The sequence below is a fragment of the Dromaius novaehollandiae genome, chromosome 2, assembly GCF_036370855.1.
Source record: "Dromaius novaehollandiae isolate bDroNov1 chromosome 2, bDroNov1.hap1, whole genome shotgun sequence".
NCBI classification, from domain to species: domain Eukaryota; kingdom Metazoa; phylum Chordata; class Aves; order Casuariiformes; family Dromaiidae; genus Dromaius; species Dromaius novaehollandiae.
Genome location: NC_088099.1, coordinates 16,028,981 through 16,047,497, shown reverse-complemented (window position 1 = coordinate 16,047,497; position 18,517 = coordinate 16,028,981). Strand labels below are relative to the sequence as shown.

At 38.6% G+C, this 18,517-nt stretch overlaps 1 protein-coding gene across 12 annotated transcripts in view; it reads right to left on the bottom strand.

Moving 5' to 3' along the window:
* Window positions 1-4,149: 4,149 nt before the first annotated feature.
* The window catches only part of PARD3 (par-3 family cell polarity regulator), a 465,794-nt gene continuing 451,426 nt past the window's right edge, over window positions 4,150-18,517 (bottom strand). For all 12 annotated transcript variants that reach the window (XM_064505791.1, XM_064505797.1, XM_064505794.1 and 9 more), the window contains 2 exons: window positions 9,693-9,820; window positions 4,150-6,275 (listed from right to left, as the gene is read on the bottom strand). In XM_064505791.1, coding sequence (XP_064361861.1) covers window positions 5,882-6,275; window positions 9,693-9,820 — 522 coding nt within the window. In that variant the 3' untranslated portion in view covers window positions 4,150-5,881. The remainder of the gene's footprint in view (window positions 6,276-9,692; window positions 9,821-18,517) is intronic.

Here is an 18,517-nt window from a genome sequence, read left to right as displayed (position 1 = left end):
TTTAGCAAGTTCTAAGTGGCAGTAAGAATTATATCAGTGGGGCAATGAAAACTAATGTCTTCTCCAGCCTGCCGAACGCAAAGGCGATAATGGCTCTGGGGTCCTGGCAGAGGCTGCAGCTCCTTGAAATCTCATTCCTGCAGATAGTTCTCCAGCTTTAACAAGTGTCCATGGGAACTTATTGCCTATTTTCAGGAGCTCTCTCGCTCCCTCCCCCTGCAAAAGCCATAAAAAGGTAGCCCCCCAGCTAAATGAAGAGACCTGTGGAATTCATTTTAACTACCAAAGGTAGCAAGTGCCTAGCTACTACTGGCTCCAGCAATATGCTCCGTACTTATAAATGAGAATACTGCTAGGACTAGGAACATAAGTACACTGTGAGTCTTATGCACCTATTGCAAGAAATCTATATAAACTAACTTTAAAAAGCTCCTTTCACACTGAAAACCCAAATATTTACTAGCTGTCAGTGCCAACAACAGTATTTCGTTCTAGGCAAGAAAAACCTAGACCCAGCCCCTCGTCCAGAGGAGCTGACAATCTAAACATACTCCAGGGAAACCCGCAGAGGAAATACTGCAGGGATAGTAAAGTTGTTTTACTTGTTCTGTTGTTAATTCACATCCAACGGGCAACACTGCAGAGTGAATCTCTAGGATGGCCGTGAGTTTTGCAGTGTGGTTGCTGCCCGCTAGCTTGTCAGTTTGCCTTTGGGGCATAAGAGAAAACCATAACTAACCGCCAGCGGCTGCAATGCTGACAGCTAGCGGTACAAGAAAAGGAAAGAGGAGAAGCCTTGCTCACATTTTACTCCTCTCCCTCACCCTTCCTTCCTTTGCTTATTTTCCTAAGCCTCTAACAAACAAGAAGCAGCAGATTAGAATGGGACACCCGAAGCCATTGGCACCCGCAGCTGTGCTCCTTCCCTCCCTGACAGATATCGCTACAGTTTGCAGCTCAATGCACATGAACCCATTTCTGTTCTGGGTTGCTGTGAGATGTGCAGGTGAAAACTGCATTTCAGGGGCCAATTCCCAAGGGAAGTGGGCCCAAGCACCCTTCAGAGGGGCACAAGCACCCCCAGGTCCAGCCGGTCATCTTCAAACCACAGCCGTGTCTGTCCAAGCTCTGAAATCATCACTCATTCGCAGAGTCAGAGATACTTTTAAATAATTCCTTTCTTTTTTTTTTAATCTTTTTTTGACAGTCTCTAGCATGGAGTGGGCATAAATATTTTCTAAACTTTCCTTAACTTTTTTTCTTCTAAACCCCTGGGCTTGATGTTTTTCTTCATCTCATTTGAGCACCACTCTGCACAGTTCCTACAGCTGGCTGGGAAGTGTGCACTGCACACAGAGTAGAAATCAAGCCATATTCCTTATTTTGCTTTTGAATAATCCCAACTCAAGCTTCCATTGTCAAATTTTAAAATGTGATTAAAGTGTAAATTACAAAAGATAACTCTACTGCTGAGAATAGAAAATATTAAAATAAGTTTGCAAAGCTAGAAGAGAAATAACCATTACTGGCAAGAAGCAGCCTAGGGTATGAATGAATTCGATGCCATTAAGAGAAACAAATAAATGCAAGAGAATTAATCAGCACATGTAAAAGAGACAGTATGATGCTAATAAAAAGCAGAAAAGATGTATGGGAGGGCATGAAACTATAACCATGTGCATCAAATCATCAGCTGGTTTCTGCACAGATGGAAGAAATGCTACAAGATATTTGAAGAGGATTTCAAGCTGGACATGAATTCAAGGCAAATGAATCCAATCTGTGCCTCTCTCCCTCACATGTACAAGCACACACACACAACCTATTTTCATGAAATTAGTTCCCCATCCTGGATTTCTGACCCTCGTTCTCCCCCTGCCAAGTTAGGGCTGCACGTCAAAGTGAGCCTGGAAGGGCAGGGTGTTGTGGCACAAAAGCAGGGCAAAGAATAGATAAGCGTTTTTTTTCAGCGCATGCATTCCTGACATGTTTCTCACAAGTCCGACAAACTAGACTGAGGGCTCAGGAGAGAACGATGAAGAAAACACAGCAAATGAAATTAGGAAATATTTTGAAGACAGACTTGCAAGCCAGGACATGCAATAGCCAAATTCACTTTAAGTCTCAACAACGCGAGTTCAAAGGTTTGAATTACTCAAGAATATCCTGTGTTTAGCCAACACTGCTAATCTGGCACATCTCTTCCTTGTCTGGCCAAGGTTTCTTCCCTTCCCTTCTCAATGCACCCAGCGCAGATAAATGCAATATTACAGACACTCTTGTAAACAGAACGAACGTGAGCAAAACATCGGCACGGCTTTGAAAGACAGGCCACCGAGCCACCCTCACCATTGGTTTGAATTTTGTTTTGTTGCTCTTCCTGCAGTTTGCCAGCAATAAATGGCAATTGTACTTTCTGACCATGTTCAGCTGGGCTCTAGGCCCTTTTCAGCTGTTTTTGATGGCAGAGTTCTCAAAGACATATATTAAAATATTTGGCCCATAAAATAACTGACTAAGGCTGCACCCTTGTTTCCAAGGAGGCCCTATAACAAGAAGGGAAGTAAGCTTTTTTAGAAAGCCAGCAGTCTTCTACATTAATAATATTAAACTTTCCCATGGAATTTCAATAGCATTAACAAACTATTTTGATAAAATACCAGCAGGGTTTGCAGATGGGTTTTTTAGGGTTTCAACGGAGAAAATGTGTAAGCAAGCTTTACACCCACTGCTGGATGCTGTAAGGTCCCTCACAGTCTGTCCTGTGACCATTCTTAAATACACTAATGTTACGGAGTTAATCTTGTAATGGTAATACGTCTACAAACAAATTACTGCAGTAATGTAGTTAGCTCAATTAACTTTTGGATCTCTTCACTATGCAGAACTAAAGGTCATTTTCTATTAAAATATCTCCCTCCCACTTCCTTATCGGCCTTTGCAACTCATGGGAGTTAATATTAGAAATCCTGTCTACGCTGTGTCAGGAAGAAGACAGGATGATGAAGCCAGAAAAAGACCTTATTCTTTGCTAACATAACACAGACATTGCCCAAAGAGAACATCTGCCTTCTCTCATGAACACATCTAATTATGGCAAATTGTTAACACCTTGAAGAGCAGTTTCATACAAGAGTAAACTTTAACATATGCCATTCTCACACATAAAACATCCTGTACTTCATACTTTTCCAAGCATGTGCCCTTTTTCCTACAACAGTTTATCAGAGACCTTATTCTGAAAAGGGCTCCAACCTGTTTTCCATTCCTGTGGGTGCATTTTAGTGCCTGCAATTATTTGCCCATCCAAACGATTCCATAGAAACATTGAACTATGTAAGCTGGGACCCCAGGCAGCAGATGAGACAGCAAGACCCGCTAAACTGCAAATGCAATTATTTCCCACTCACAACTGCGAGCCGCGACAGTTTGGGCCTTTTGCACAACTCTGCCTTCGGTTATTCAGGCACCGCAAGCTTCCTGTCCACTTTGCAACTCGCGCTACTCTCCCCCTCGAGATCCCACACTAAAGTCACAGTGAATAATTTGGCACTACATCACCATGGCAACAGACCGGTGTCAAGCACTACGGAATTATGATTGACATTCCTGCGGTATCCGACAAAAGGCGAAGCGAGGGGAAGAGGGAGAAAACCAGACACGGCTTCGACGCTAATGGGGGAAGCAGAGCATCGGTGGCACCGTAAGTGCTGCCTTACTCGGGAGTTGGCCTCCCCAAGCTCTCACCACGGCAGCGCTGCTGCCCAGGGCTCGCGCCAGGGCCCAGCACGCACCCGCCGTGCAGCGGTGGTCTCCGCTTGCCCGGGGGTGCCTGTTCCCTCAACCGCGCGGCCTGACGGGTGCCAGCAGAGTCGGTCTGAAGGATGAACCTTTTAAACATCTCAGGTATGGCTCAGAATAACAGCAGACATTTAACTGAGTGCTTTTTACCCCTGAGGATAGTCTTCAGGTGTTCGGCTGGACTATAAATCTTTTCTTTTCTTTTTTTTTTTTTTTGCATATGTGTATAAGGGCTCACAGAAAGACACACGCAAACCATTAGGAATAGGGTAAAATAACATCTGTTAAATATTTTTCAGACCAATGTCTGCGGCAGTTCTCATAAGGTTCAACATGCAATACCAAGACGAGGATGGAAACAGCCTTTTATTCTAAATTTCATATGTACACGGAAAGCCATTTTACACAGTTCTGTAAATTCTGTGTAAAAGAGCTATTGTCATCCAATGTCACTGTGCTTACATTAGTAACAATTTTTAAACATGGAGTACATTATTAACAACAAAAACCATTAACAAACAGGCATAAAAGACACAGGTACGTGTGCTGATATTTCACATACATTCTAGAAACAAGTTGGCGCAAAAATAAAATGTGCCAGTAAAAAAAAAATAGGCATATTTTCAATCACGCAATACATGATTTTCTTTCTTGCTTTCTTTCTTTCCATTTTATACAAGATATGCTGAGATCCATTCTCAAGCCTTTTCACATCAGGATTTGCAGGCACTTCAGCAACCCAGCTATATTCTCACAATACATGAAGTTCAGACCAACAAACATAAAAACAGCTGCTGCAAAAGAAATTCTCATATCCCAAATGCACATTCAAATATTACTCACTGTTAGAGCAATCTTTTTAGTTTCAGTTATTTTGGATACTGACATGTTTTCAGGTTGATGTGTAACAGTTTTTCTCCACTTATTTCTCATTCATGTACTTAAAGTTTTATTTTTAATGTAGTATCACAATGCAACAATACAGCATACGGAAGCACAAGGCAATTGTCCACGAAGCTTCACAAATTGTAAAAAGAAGAATTTTTTCTTTTTTCATTTTTTTGATCTAAAGAAAAAGTTCAATTTCATTTGCTCTTGCTTTAAGTTCGCTCCCAAACTTGCCAAAATAAAGACAAATACATATCCGATGATCATGGGATGAATACCTCCCTAGTTCTTTTCCTAGACACAACTGTCACATGACCAAATTAATTTAGAAGTAAACAAAGCAGAATCTACTTGCATGTTTGTTCATGATTCCCCATATTTAATGAAATAATAAAATATACCAATCAAGGGCTTGACTGTGACTGTATTTATAAATATAATAGTCTCTCTCCAGTTACTTCATTTGTAATGGGCTGTGTATTAAGATATAAGGCAATTGTAAGAGGATTCTCAGGATAACTGAAAGCCTAATATTATTTTGCTCATGAATCATGATAAAGGCTTTTTTTTAATAAGCTCAGAGTGGGGAGAGAGAGAGAAAAAGAGTGCATATGTGCATAATAGGAGAAGGATAGTTTTTCAGCATATAGACACTTAAATATTGATCAACAAAGACTGGTAATGAGTCCACCATAAAACATTTTAGAATCGTGAACCAGAGTAGAACTAAGCCTTATCCACTCGAGAGTGATGTGTAACCTCCCTCCCGACCCGAGAGAAATAAAAAAAGACATGTCAATGCTTAATTCAACCTCAAATTCATTAATTTTATGCCACAAAGCTGTATGTTGGTGTAATAACTCACTGCAAAGTAAAACACATTACAACAAACCCTAGTAATAAGCCATTGACAGCTAATGTGCTGGGCTACAAGACGTGGTAACCAAGGGAGACGTGTTGCTCGCTTATGCTATGATTGTCAAATGGTGGAAAATCCTTCCATGAACGTAACACTTGAGACAGAATGGCAAAGACATAAGGCCCACCAGCTCTTTGCCCATATTGTTAAAGGCACTGAAACAGACAATGGATATACTCCTTAGTACCATCAGTTTAAAAAGTTTCCAAAATAGAAGTCTTTATATGAAAATGTTCCTTATTGCATGATAAGTTGATCTTCATTTTCTTTAACTCAAGAATAAAATGGTCTTCCCTTTTCTGGTGTTTGTAATCTGTTCAGCCTGGCTACCTGAGATGGTGAAGGTGGTACATCTTGCCTGAAAGGACCTTTAGGAGGGGTATAATTAGGGTCCTGAATTTTCTTATATGAGTCATAGTTGCTAGGTCCTTCAGAAGAAGTTTTTTTTTTCAGTTGTTGCTCTTTCCGTCTCTGCTCTTGACGGAGCAGTTCTTGTGTTTCTAGCATTACCCTGGCATTGAAGCCATGTCCTCCCATATAGCCATTCCTTGATCCCTGATAGCTGGAATATCTAGGGTTTTCCTTTGCAGTCTGGAAGCCTTCACCAGGAGAATAGCTCTGCTCCCAGGAGTCTTGAGATACAGAACTGGCATTTTTTCTGCTTTGCCTGAAAACAGAAATGGAAGATGCATTTAAGACAAACCTTCTGGTTCCCCTTGTAATGCTACTGATAACAGTCCCTGGAAAAGAAGGGTGCTCCTGCAAAGTGACCATTTTTCCCTGGCTACAGCATTCTCGATAAGTCACATTCTCTTCTGGCCCAAGGAGGCACCTTTTCTCTTTTGTTTGGAGAACACTTCTGACAGAGTTGGACTATGTTTCTATGCACCCCCTCCTCATTAGGAATATGTTGTGACTATGCATCCACTGCTACAACAGCCATCATGTTCTCAAGAAAAAGGTGCAACAATTCAGCTGCAAACTAGGAAAGACCATACAAAATGCTCTGCTTGCTTAAGCAACCAGATAACAAGCAGCACTTGTAAAGTCACTTGTGAAAGATTTGGATCTAGACTACCACTCAATTAAAAATGCATCAGGCAGATCTCTTAAACACTTGCTCTAAAGCTGCACAAGTCAGAAGATAAAGCTCATTATTGATAGCTAGTTTTACAGATGAGAGTTTCGTCTTCCCAGTCCCAAAACTAAGCAGCTTTGTGCTATCAGGGCTGCTTCCCAGTTTACTATAACTTTTACAAAAGAAAAGGCAGAGATAACTTTTTTCTTATTTTCTGGCTCCATGGGGTAGATAGAATCAAATACATATAGGAATTACAAATTCTTATCTCTTTTCACAACAACTCACTACATTATTTTGAAGACACATGGTTTAGAAATATCTTTAATTTACTATTAAATCACTAGATGTTTTTATGAATTTAAAATAAGATTGGTGATGATAAAGTAAAACAATTTTGTGCCACAGTGAAAGAGATACCCATTTTGAGATTAAAATTAGTGTACAAGAATCAAGCAGTAAAACAAAATATATTGCAACATTAATCAATGAGAAAATCATTTAGTTGCGTATATATGGCTGAGTTTTTCATGTCAGAACACAGTATGACTCAATGTGGCCTCATCCAGTGAATACGCAGTGGAGAGACAAGAGGCCTGGAGAATTTTTCTACCATTAGTAAAAGTAACACGTCACTTAATGTTTTTGCAATCATCCTTCCACACGTATAACTTGAAAATGACCATATCTACCTTTTCTCACAATATATTTCAAGATATCTCGGATAATCTGGATGAAAATTGTTATTCAAGATGAAGGTAAATTATTACAGCATAAATTATAACATAAATTCTTATGCAATTTTATAGCTCTTGTTGGTTTTCACCTACCCTACTTTGCCAAAGAAACAATGTTTTTGAGCCATGTTTTATCACTTCCTGGAACATGAGAAAACTGAATGAACCTCTGTAGGCTACGAAACTGTCAGGTTTCTGATCTAGAGCAAGATAAATTTTAAATAATACAAAATGAACTTGGAGTTGAACATTACTTTCAGAGTTTCACATGGGACAAGATGATGACTAGTTGGACTGATTTAATTTACTGACTGTTTTCTGGTACTTGTTCAAAATTAGTTGGCCACTTTCACTGTCTTTCTGGGAAGAGTCTTTAAAATTGATTAAAGACTTTATTTGCCTTTTGTACTAATGATTTAAATTTACAAGGAAAAAGAATGAGGCTCCTAGAGACTAAACAAGATGAAAAGCAACAAAGCTTAACAATGAAGCCAGCACACAAACTTTACTCATTATAGAGCCACAGTTGCAACATTAAACTCAGGACCCAAGTCCCGGTTTATTGTTGGTGAATCGTGGTATTCAAAGCACTCAACTTTAGTACAAGGTCTCCAAAATTCCGTCTACTCTCAGCACAGCATAGATACCAGTGCTCAAAGGCAATTGTTAAATCGTCATTAATTACTCATTAACATGCATTCTTACGAGCTCACTAGTCATTTCTCATGTTAAAGAACACATTCAGTGAAGTTTTCATTCATTCTGTTCAAAAAATAAGCATTTCTGTGGCCCAGAGAATTATTTTCCAAATTTCTTGTTAGTCTTCTCTTTAGGATTATGAATTTCTGCCACTGGAACTTTGCACTACAGCTGACTTCCAGCTTTTAGATGCTACCAGTGACTGAGGAGAACAGGGGAAGTCAGTCTTAGGAATCACAGTTTTGAAACTAAAAAGACACACACCCCTTGCACCTCCCAACTTAAAAACAACACTAGCATCCACACTTTTCTACACAATCAAAGCATTGCTGAGGCTAGCAAAATTTAAATAGAACTTTTCAGGAAAACCAATATGGCACTTATAGAATTAGTTACTTCAAAGGTAAGGTACGGATGAGAAGCAAAGGAAATCTAAAGATTTTCAAAATGACAAACCAACATTATTTTTATCAAAAAAACACAGTACCTTTACATTTTCTTTTGTCACTTCTTCCAAACTTAAAAATTCTACACTGAGAGGTGCTGTGGCATGTGAAAATTCAAGAGATATGTTTTGTTTTTTTCAAAGATGCTGATAAGGTTCATGATATGATGACTTTGATTATTAATCTTCCATTCATTCCAATAAAATAGTTACAGTACACTTTCGGTAAAACACATGTCACAAACCACATTTCCCCACAGGGACAAAATTAACGTAACCTTTTCTGGAAAGAACAACTAAAACCAAAGGAAATTTGGCAGCAACCTGCAGTGTGAAAAGATTCTGCATTCAACCGTTGCCATTAATATTTGAAAATGGACAAACTATTAGTATAATGCTTAACTATGACAGTTTTCTAATATATAATGCAAGATGGCTAAATTTTTCATATTTCTTAAAGCTAAAGATTAAGTAAAAGACATTTTGCCCAAACAGCTCATTTTAAAACCTAAGAACTTTTAAAATACAGACTTCCTTAGGAAAAAAAGTGTATTAATTTTCAGCATTCCACTGTAAATGACCCAGTAACTCAGAAGAAATGCATATGCTGGAAACCTGGAGGCCCCTGAGCTTTGAATAGAGTTTCTCAGTTCCATATTCTTTTGTTTGAGGCCTTGCTTGTTTGTTTTTTTTTCTTGTAATTTATGCCTCTGTATCAGCATCACAAGGATAGAATTTCTACCTAGTAAGGAGCTAGGCAGGAGAAAAAAACAATCTGACATGTCAAGGGGGGACAACCCATGTCATGCTCAGGAGCCTTTTGTAATTGCAGAAACTGAAACTGGATGGTGTCCCACAAAGAACAGCTTTGTTTTAATGTCTCAATTCTGTTGTGTGCTGAGTGTCATCAAATCCCACTGAAATCAGCTCTGAAGTAATTCTCCCCAAATAAACAGCTCCCACATGCTCTCACTTAAGGAATTTTATGCCTCTTCCACACCGAATGCATTCCACCTTATATCAATGCTAAACAAAGGTGTCTGCGCTAAGCACAGCATTTTCCTTCTACAAATGAAATTAGCTCCAGGCTCCCGTACGCTGAACAGCTTCAGACAGTTCCCATACCTGGGTAATGAGCTGTACTGCCGCTGAGCTTGCTGGAAGCTCTCTCTTTCTTCTTGCCGCTGGCGCTGCATTTGAACCTCTACTGATACTGAGTGTCTGCCACTCTGCGAGTATGTCTTGGAGCTTGGCTAGAATATGAAAAAGGAATATATGTCTTAAAACACAAAAATACCCACAAAAAAGCTAGCATTTAAATCGCCGTTGTATACATACAGGCATATTTCTACCAACATGCAGTTCTAGTAGCTCTTTCATAATAATTACATTAAATTCTGGTCCAGAACGCTGTGTCCTCTGTTACCGGTTCTGTTTCTGATCTACTGTTTCTGAAATGTGTCAGAGAACTATTCACCCAGAATGGGCTGTGTTTTTGTAGTAACGCTGAAATTTAAATGAAGTCAGTGGAACAGATCCCCAGCCAATGTAAATTAACATAGCTAAGCTAAAGCTAGGATTTACGCTCCCACTGAGAATCTGACCCAGGGTGACCATTTATAGAGTAATACCATCTATCCCTCAGCATTTTGATAGTATGAATTAACTGTAAACACAACCAAATTAGTATTTAAAAAAAAAATATATATATATATATATATATATATATATATAAACTTTTCCTGTTTGGGATTCGGGGGGATCACAGCTTTTTCAAATCTCACCAGCACACTCATGTGATGCTCTCCCTTAGAAGACCCATCCTATTTTTCTGCTAGTCCAAACATGCACCACATGCTTTTGTGAGAGATATGGTAACATTTTCTCATTCAATAGGATCACATAGACAAATCTAGCAAGTCTCTTGCAAATAATGGGGAATCCCGTACCTCAGACAAGGATTTTAGGTAACATTTTAACTGGGAAACAATTTGAAACTTTGGGTACCACACTAAGAACCCATGAAAGTGGATGAGCTTTCTGGGCATATGGAGCATTACCAGTCAAGATCTGGCAGAATGGCTGGATTCAAACTTTGGATTAGGAAAAGATTTACCTTTATAAAGACTTCACTTTTCATTTTACATGATTATTCATATTTCATGATTTCAAGCTGCTAAATACAATGACAATAAAGGAAAGAGTGTTGTGGGGTTTTTCGGATTTTTTTAATAATAAGGTTTCACCCAATATAGAAAAAAAATGTATTAATTTCTCTCTTAAAACATCAGTTCTATTCAAAAATCTTATTTCCAATCACTGGGAGGTTAGAGAGCCCAACGACTTTGTTGGGGCTGGGAGTGAAACAGCTAGTATCAGACACGCTTGTGCTAAAGCACTTTTTGCCTTTTTCTCTGTGCCTTTCCCTCGCAGGGAACACCTCTTTTGTTTTTCGCTATTAGAATTTCTGCAGCAGACTGATCTCATAAAAGGCTTTTCAAAAGCTTCTCACACTTGCAGGCAAGTATTAGAAACCAGAAAGCTGTCATTTGTGACACAAACTTCTTTGTCTCACTACATAGTCAGGTACTTAGGAAGCAGCCAGAAACATAACATACATGATACAGGTGTACAACTTTTAGAAACTTAATCTCCACTAACAATACACTTCAGAAAGAACATCAGTTGCGACTCAGAAGTTAACAGATAAAGCTTGGTGAATGACTGCCTTTCCTGTGAGTGGAAGATTACCGTGCAAAAGGATGAGAATGTGAAAGCAAAAGCTACAAGTAACCCAGGGAGAAAATTTAAGAGAATCCTTGATGCAACGACATTGATGTCTCCTTCAGAATAGCTTTACTCTGTAACAGCCACAACGAAACAGTACTTCTAACGAGAAATGTTTGAATGAAGTGTGGTACGATGAAGCAACAAGTTCAGAAAACAGACTCGTGTCAGCCTTGTGGGAAATTCCTCGAGATGAATAAGCTGTACATATGTATATCCAAACCAAGGACCCCTGTGGAGATTTCCTACTATATTAAATAAGGGCTACGCATACAGAGCAGCAATTTCAGTTATTGCATATGTCAACATTTCTAACTTTCCTGACTTTATTGAGAGTCTTCTGGCATTTGGTATTTTATTGAAGAGCTCAGCTTATGGAAGTGAGTGATTACCTGAAAGTCACAAGATTTATTTGTGAATTCTCTCCGGTGCAGTTATAAACAGCTTACGGAGAACCACAGAGAAACTCAGAAGTTCCCATCTCAACTTCTCCATAAGGAATAAAAATATCTAAGCTAAGATTTTAAAGCCAATCTCATCATTTCATGGGTTCTACTATAACAATGCTGGAAAGTCTGCATATAGTTGGAAAGCTGCGGTTATGTCAAATATAGACACGAAATCAAAGTTGCTTCTCTTTATTTTAAAGCTCACTTTTCATTTGTTTTAGTTCACTGTAAATGGTTAAATTATCAAACAGTTGGAGCTAGAATGTCTGATACAACATCTAGAAGCTGCTGCTAAATTTAGGTTTATGCAAGATACTAAAATGTAAAAATCGAGGAAGCATGACTATACGTACATGCACAGTGAGCTGAAATAACCACTAAAGCCTTTACTAAGGTGACACAAGCTTTGCAAGCACTAATGGACTAAGAATGGACTGAAATCAAAACTTTGCTGAAGTGAGAATTGTGTTTAACGCATACAGAAGGCAACAGTTAAATACCGGAGGGGGCCATCACGCCTGCCTGCCCTGTGTAGCTCAGGCCTCGAATTATTAATTCTTAGGAGTCAGGAATGAATTCTTAGCAGTTCACAAAGATTTTCATCTAATAGACAACATTTATTATTTGAGGGGCCTACAGCAAACATCTAAAATCAATCATCTCGTTTTCTGAAGTTATAAGTACCTGTATGTCCTGTTAAATTAAGTGGATTTGCAATACTTAACTAATCTGGAAAAAAGGATACTTAGACTCCGCTCTATACTTTGTTCACATCTACAATATGCTGTTCAAACAACGGAATCTGTTGGCTGATTTCAGGCCTCCAAAAATACAGCAATGAGACATAAAAATACTCCCCCTGTTTATAATCACATAATCCATAACATATAGCATATATACACACAGGCAGGTACATTCAACAGTCTTTTTAATGAAAAGGTGCTACTTCAAACTCTTTTCATTAAAAACCTTGGTAATACTGTAATGCATGTCCTTGATATATGGCTATGATGATATAAAGACTTAACACATTTCTTTTTGCATCCTTGGCTCGTTCAGAAAAAAATGCGAATCTCCACACCGTGATTTATATTTTCAATATGCTTTCAATTAAATGAGTCTAAGACAAAAATATTTATATTCTAAGCAATTTTAATATTCAAAAGCTAATTTTTAAGTTTTATTTCAATTCCCCAAATAAAATTTTATACCTATATATTTCTATATAAAATATATACACAAACACACATCTATATACAGATTTATCACATTTATGTCAGCACAAAATGGAGAGAATTAAAAAAAATAGAGGAAAAAAGTTAAACTATTTTCACATCCTTCAACAACAACAAAAAATCAGGTATAAGGAATACAACACATGATAATTTTAATGCTGATATGAACTGGGTAACACAAGGCTAAGTACAATTCTAACAATCGCTCGAAGCCATCCAACAATCCTGGCAACAGCTCTGTCTTAACAGTACAAATTGATAAGAACTGCGGCCTTGTTTGCAATGAGATGTATGACAAGCACTGACCTTTTAAATCAGGATGCGGTCAAGGCCACAATAACAACCAAGGCTGCATTATACAAGTAAATGTATGTCCATGTCTTCCACAATACATTTAAGTGGCAATGATAGTTATTGCATTCAGCATTGTTAAACAATACTCGGCTTGCAAAAATATGTTTTCAGATATATGAAATTAGACAGCTCTCTTCTCAAAGAGACACTATTTTAAAAGCTGGGCTGCAAAGTCAGAAGTTTCTAGAGATTTCTCTCTTTATCCAAACAACATTATTTTCATTTTGCACAGAATATACCCCTGGGTCATGGTGCATTGATCACCACCAGCAGCAACAGGCAGCAGGTTTTAGTGGATCCCAGCATGAGGAAAACATATTAAATGAGCACCAGGACTCCTTTGTATGAATCTTCCTGCCATCGCTAACCCATGGAGTTCAAGCCTATGCGTTAGGATGGCGAAGGAAAGAAAGGGTGAAGTTCCCTCCACTCTCTCCAAGCTAAACAGAGTCTACCCAGTGAGTTCCCTTCCCTGCCAGCTGGGACGTGCGCCCCGGAGGCTGGATCCCTCTCACAGCAGCCCCAAACTCCGGGCACTGCGCGGATCCAGGCTGCCATACAACCACAGCAGGGTACATGGGGGTGACCCGGGCCACCGCACTTGGGGATCCCTGGAGATCCACTAGTCTGGATGACCCACCTGTCTCACAGCCCACTCTCTTAGGGAGAAACGGGGAGAAATACTTATTCAAACTCATGAAGCTTCTTTGCATTGATGAAGAAACAGTTAATAGGGGGATGAATGAGTCCTTTATTATTTTCCCAGATGTTAAAAGTTGAGTATGTAATATTAAAATAAACTTGCTATTTTTTTCCAGATTAAACTCCATGGTAGACATGAGGCACAGAAGAAAAAAAAGATCTGTGGTTCTTATGGTTTAGGACTAATTAGAAATAGATAAGATTACATGACCTTGCTTGCTTTATATATAAATACGCTTGGCACAGAAGATACACAATCCATTAACTGTGTATATCAAAATTCAGAATGATAAAAACCATTCAGTGGTTCTGGGTCCTTGAAAATTATTTTTACTTCCATCTTTTTGTTTACGTTGCTATGGGGAATAGAACATATAGCAATGTCTTTTAAAAAATAATTGCTAACAGGTGTGTATTAATTCAAACACTGTATAACAAGAAAACCCCATTCCTTTCTGTATCTTTCTATGGTGTATATGTAGGAAACTGAAAAGCATGCTATAGACCAGCCTGTGCTATTTACCTGTGCTGCATGCCTGTGGGCTATAAATATATTTGCTTACAAAACGAAACGATTGCACTTTTTTTTTAAATTTTCCATCTTTATTTCTGTGTCTCACACAAATTAATAGATTGAAATTGTGGGGGAAAAAAGTTAAAAATATAAAATGCTAAAGCCAGGGTCTAAATCTTGGCAAGAAATACATTACATTTCATGAAAACCTTCCCAGGTTGGATACAGAATGGATTTTATCTACAGTAATGAAGAGAAACTACCTGTGGGAGAAGACGCCTGCATAACTTTGGTTTGGTGTCTGAAAGAGGTTGGGCAGGAGTAACAAAAATTTAGCTCCTAAAGTGTACTGTGTCCACTCTCATGCTTAATTAGGTATTACCTAATATCTTCAATAAAAAATCCTGAAAGAGACTCTTCATATGGGTTCATAACAAAAAGAATTAGTATTCCATTTTTCTCTCTCATTAAAGGGTTGAATATTTCTACATAATTTATAGCCTGACACACACTTTGCAAATTTTGTTTCAAATATAGTCTCTTATTCATTTTTCCAAGCAGAAATAATGTGCTACAGTAGAAGGTACAGTGATAAAAATCAGGCTCTTCTGTTTTGCTAGAAGAGTTTTAGATTATTTAGAATTCATTATGGCTTTGAATATGGCTAATATTATGGTTAAGACTTGATTACAGAGGTAAGAAATGAGTACCATAAACAGACAAAAAAAGAACAATTTTTTTTTTTTTACATCTGCCTTAGAGGCAAGAAAAAGATCTATAAACCAAGAAGCAGCAGAAAAACAAGCATAAGCCCTAAACTAGCACTTGTCTATCAAGCCATGGTTAAGTACCTTATTAGGACTTCTGGAGTCTTTCCTCTAAGAAAATCATGCAATTATTTACCTTTCACAAACTTCTGCATGTAATTAAAGCTGTACTCAGATGAGCCACATCATAGTAAATTTAGTTTTTATTATATTTATTTTATACCTTTTTGTTTGACTCCTAAATATGTAAAGTGGAGCTTGCTCAGCTGCTCTCCTGATACCAATTTTCTCCTATCATCCAAACAGATTCGGGATGACTGCAGAAGAATGTATTTGTGAATGGAATATGCCGCTTTCCATTTATAGCGCTGAGTTTTGTATGAAAGATGAAGGAATGAAACACCAACTTGCGTCCCTCCTGAGTCTTTGTGTTTTTTGATAGTTGGTGTGTTTCTTGAAGCAGGACTGGCAAGTAGTTGTAGCATTTTCAACTGATTTCATATGCTATTTCTTTAATTGGATTGCTCCCTCCCATGACATTTAGGGCTATAATGCTGTGGTTTTGTTATTGAAGGTGGGGATCTGCTAATTATGCTGTGACTAGGCAAAAATACAAGGTATGGAACAAATTACAACCCAAATCCCCTAACCCCAGGACTGGTGCAAGCAAAGATAAACCTCAGCAGACCCAGCACTTACACAGAAAAGAACAAAAAACAGAGGCACAGCTTTGGTATTGAACAGGAGCATCAAACCCCAAAGAATCTTGCATTTGTAGAAAAATTTGTCATAACAACACCAAGGGCCTCAAAGATTAGCAGATACAGTGTGATTCCATCTAGTTCTGTATGCCTAGATGTACATTTCTGCAAACTCTGGCTGGAATTTACACCAGCAGGATAAAAATGGATTAATCATATTTTATGTCATTTTTCACTTTATTCCTGTGCAACGTCAGGCATACTGTAGTGCCATTGTAAGCCTTTTTGTACATTGTTTTTTGACAAACCATTTTTCCAAAAATAGGCTGTGCAGAGAGAAAAAAAAAAAAAGAAGCCTGAGAAAGTTACCTTAAAATAAAAAACCACAAAACCCCTTTCCATAAAGCTTTGGCTCAATTGCAACACTACTGTGTTTTAGAGAGGTCTAGATGATGAGACAACTTGTTACTCAAACCTTAACCGTGTGTCATTCAAATGGCCTTGAGCAGAAATGTTACGCTGTTTAACAGCCAGTGCCATCTCGTCGTCCCAACATTATCACTTTTTTGTGCCTGTTAAGCTGCCTGATGCTGTATGAACAGTCCCAGGCTGTCAAGTATTTTGTTTACTGGCAGGCAAATACAGCTGGGCAAAAAAGCCAGCTCTGTCCCATTGCTCAGCCATGGAGAAATAACCTTCACTTGGTGGAAACAGCCCAAAACCGAGGGGGTTGGCCACCCTTTGCCAAGGGTACCGTTCAGGGGAGCGTGATGCAGAGCGCGATGATACGGAGATCTGCCTCCTGACTGTGGAGGACACTAAATGTATTTGACATAGGAAACTGGACTTCTGTGTCACAGGCCATTAACAGCCCAGGATGGATCGGAGTTGGTGACACACACAGAATCATTTTGATAATATATTAGCGGGTTCCTGAGCTATTGAGCTCCTCTGAATATCCGTAAAGCTGCCAGATTTCTGTCAGTATCCGTTGCATACGCTGCAAACTTCATATTCATTTACACTTTCTTAAAGTAACCAAGAGTCCCGCATCATATCAGCACTTTGTTCCCTATCCCCAGCCCTCCCATCAGCCTGTTAATGAGAAATGCAAACTACTTATCACCTCGTAGCACACACTTCGCCGTGGATGAAAAATTGTTTTTGTCTTTCTATCCAAGCCAGGTCGGAGGTGGCTTCTGCCAGGTGGCTCAGAGGCATCGCTGGATGTAAAGCCTACTATTTATGTGGGCTGCACAAGCCATCTCCCCCAGGTGAAAACACACTGCTCAACAGCAGCCCATGTACAGGTGCACTTTTCACTGCTGTGGTTTATAACCAACAGCTTGCAGATGGAGAAGACTGAGAGGAGGTTGATGAATGTATCCAAGTATTTTCCTGCGTATGTGTTATAAACCACTTTTGCATTTTTTTGTGTCACTGGTATTTAATAATACATCTGGATCTGTTTTGAGAGGGTGTCTTAACAAAGTCCATCATCTTAGGCTAATATGTTAAAGTAATACACAGTGCTTAAGAGAGAGGGTTATGGTTCCTTAACACTGAAATGACTGTGAACCGTTGAAAAGGATGAGATCATTGCTTTATCCTTTCCAAGCATTGTGATCTTGCAAGGCTGAAGTAGATGATGGAAAAAAATAATAATTCAAAAATACTCTGGCCAATTTTTTCTAAACTACGTGTCTAAAATACAACATTTGGTCACCTAGGTATTTAACAACAGAGCAGCTCCTACAAAAGCAACAAAAAGCTTCAGAATTAATATTAATACATTAAGCTGAATTAGTCACTTTGAGCTCATTTGCATGATCTGTAGAAGGGGAGTAAACAGAGAGATCCCATTTGTTTGAATAAGAGAAAAAGGAAAGGTCAATGTTCTGACCCACAATTTAGGAAATTATTCCATTCCTAAGGTAATCAGCCTGTCATCCAAATAATTCCCTACTTGCTCATTACAAGAAACTATAATAAAAGCCAAGTTGCCTGTCTAAAGTTGCTATGGCATTTAGATATACAACAATTTGGCCCATGACCTTCAGTAGTTGAGTTCCCAAGTCTTCAAGAGTGCAAGTTTTTCTCATAGACAGTTTTCCCAAGAACACCACTCAAATCTCTCATTTGGAGACTAAACAGCAGTTGATATGCATAATGGAAAGTACCTCCCACACCCAACCCCCTCTCTTCCAAAAACTCTTACACTATAACCGAGATGAGCTAACATTATCCTCACCACATCAAATCAAAAACATCTGCTAATAAAAAGATGTTTATTTTATTTAGCCAATTTCAAAGAAGGTTAGAGGTTTTCTGACAGGGGAAAAGAGAAGCCTATATCCTGATACAGTTCAGCAGTGTTAGGTCATTTAGGGATACATTTACCTTTGTTCCTTTCCATGCTGCATGTTAAAAATACCACAGTT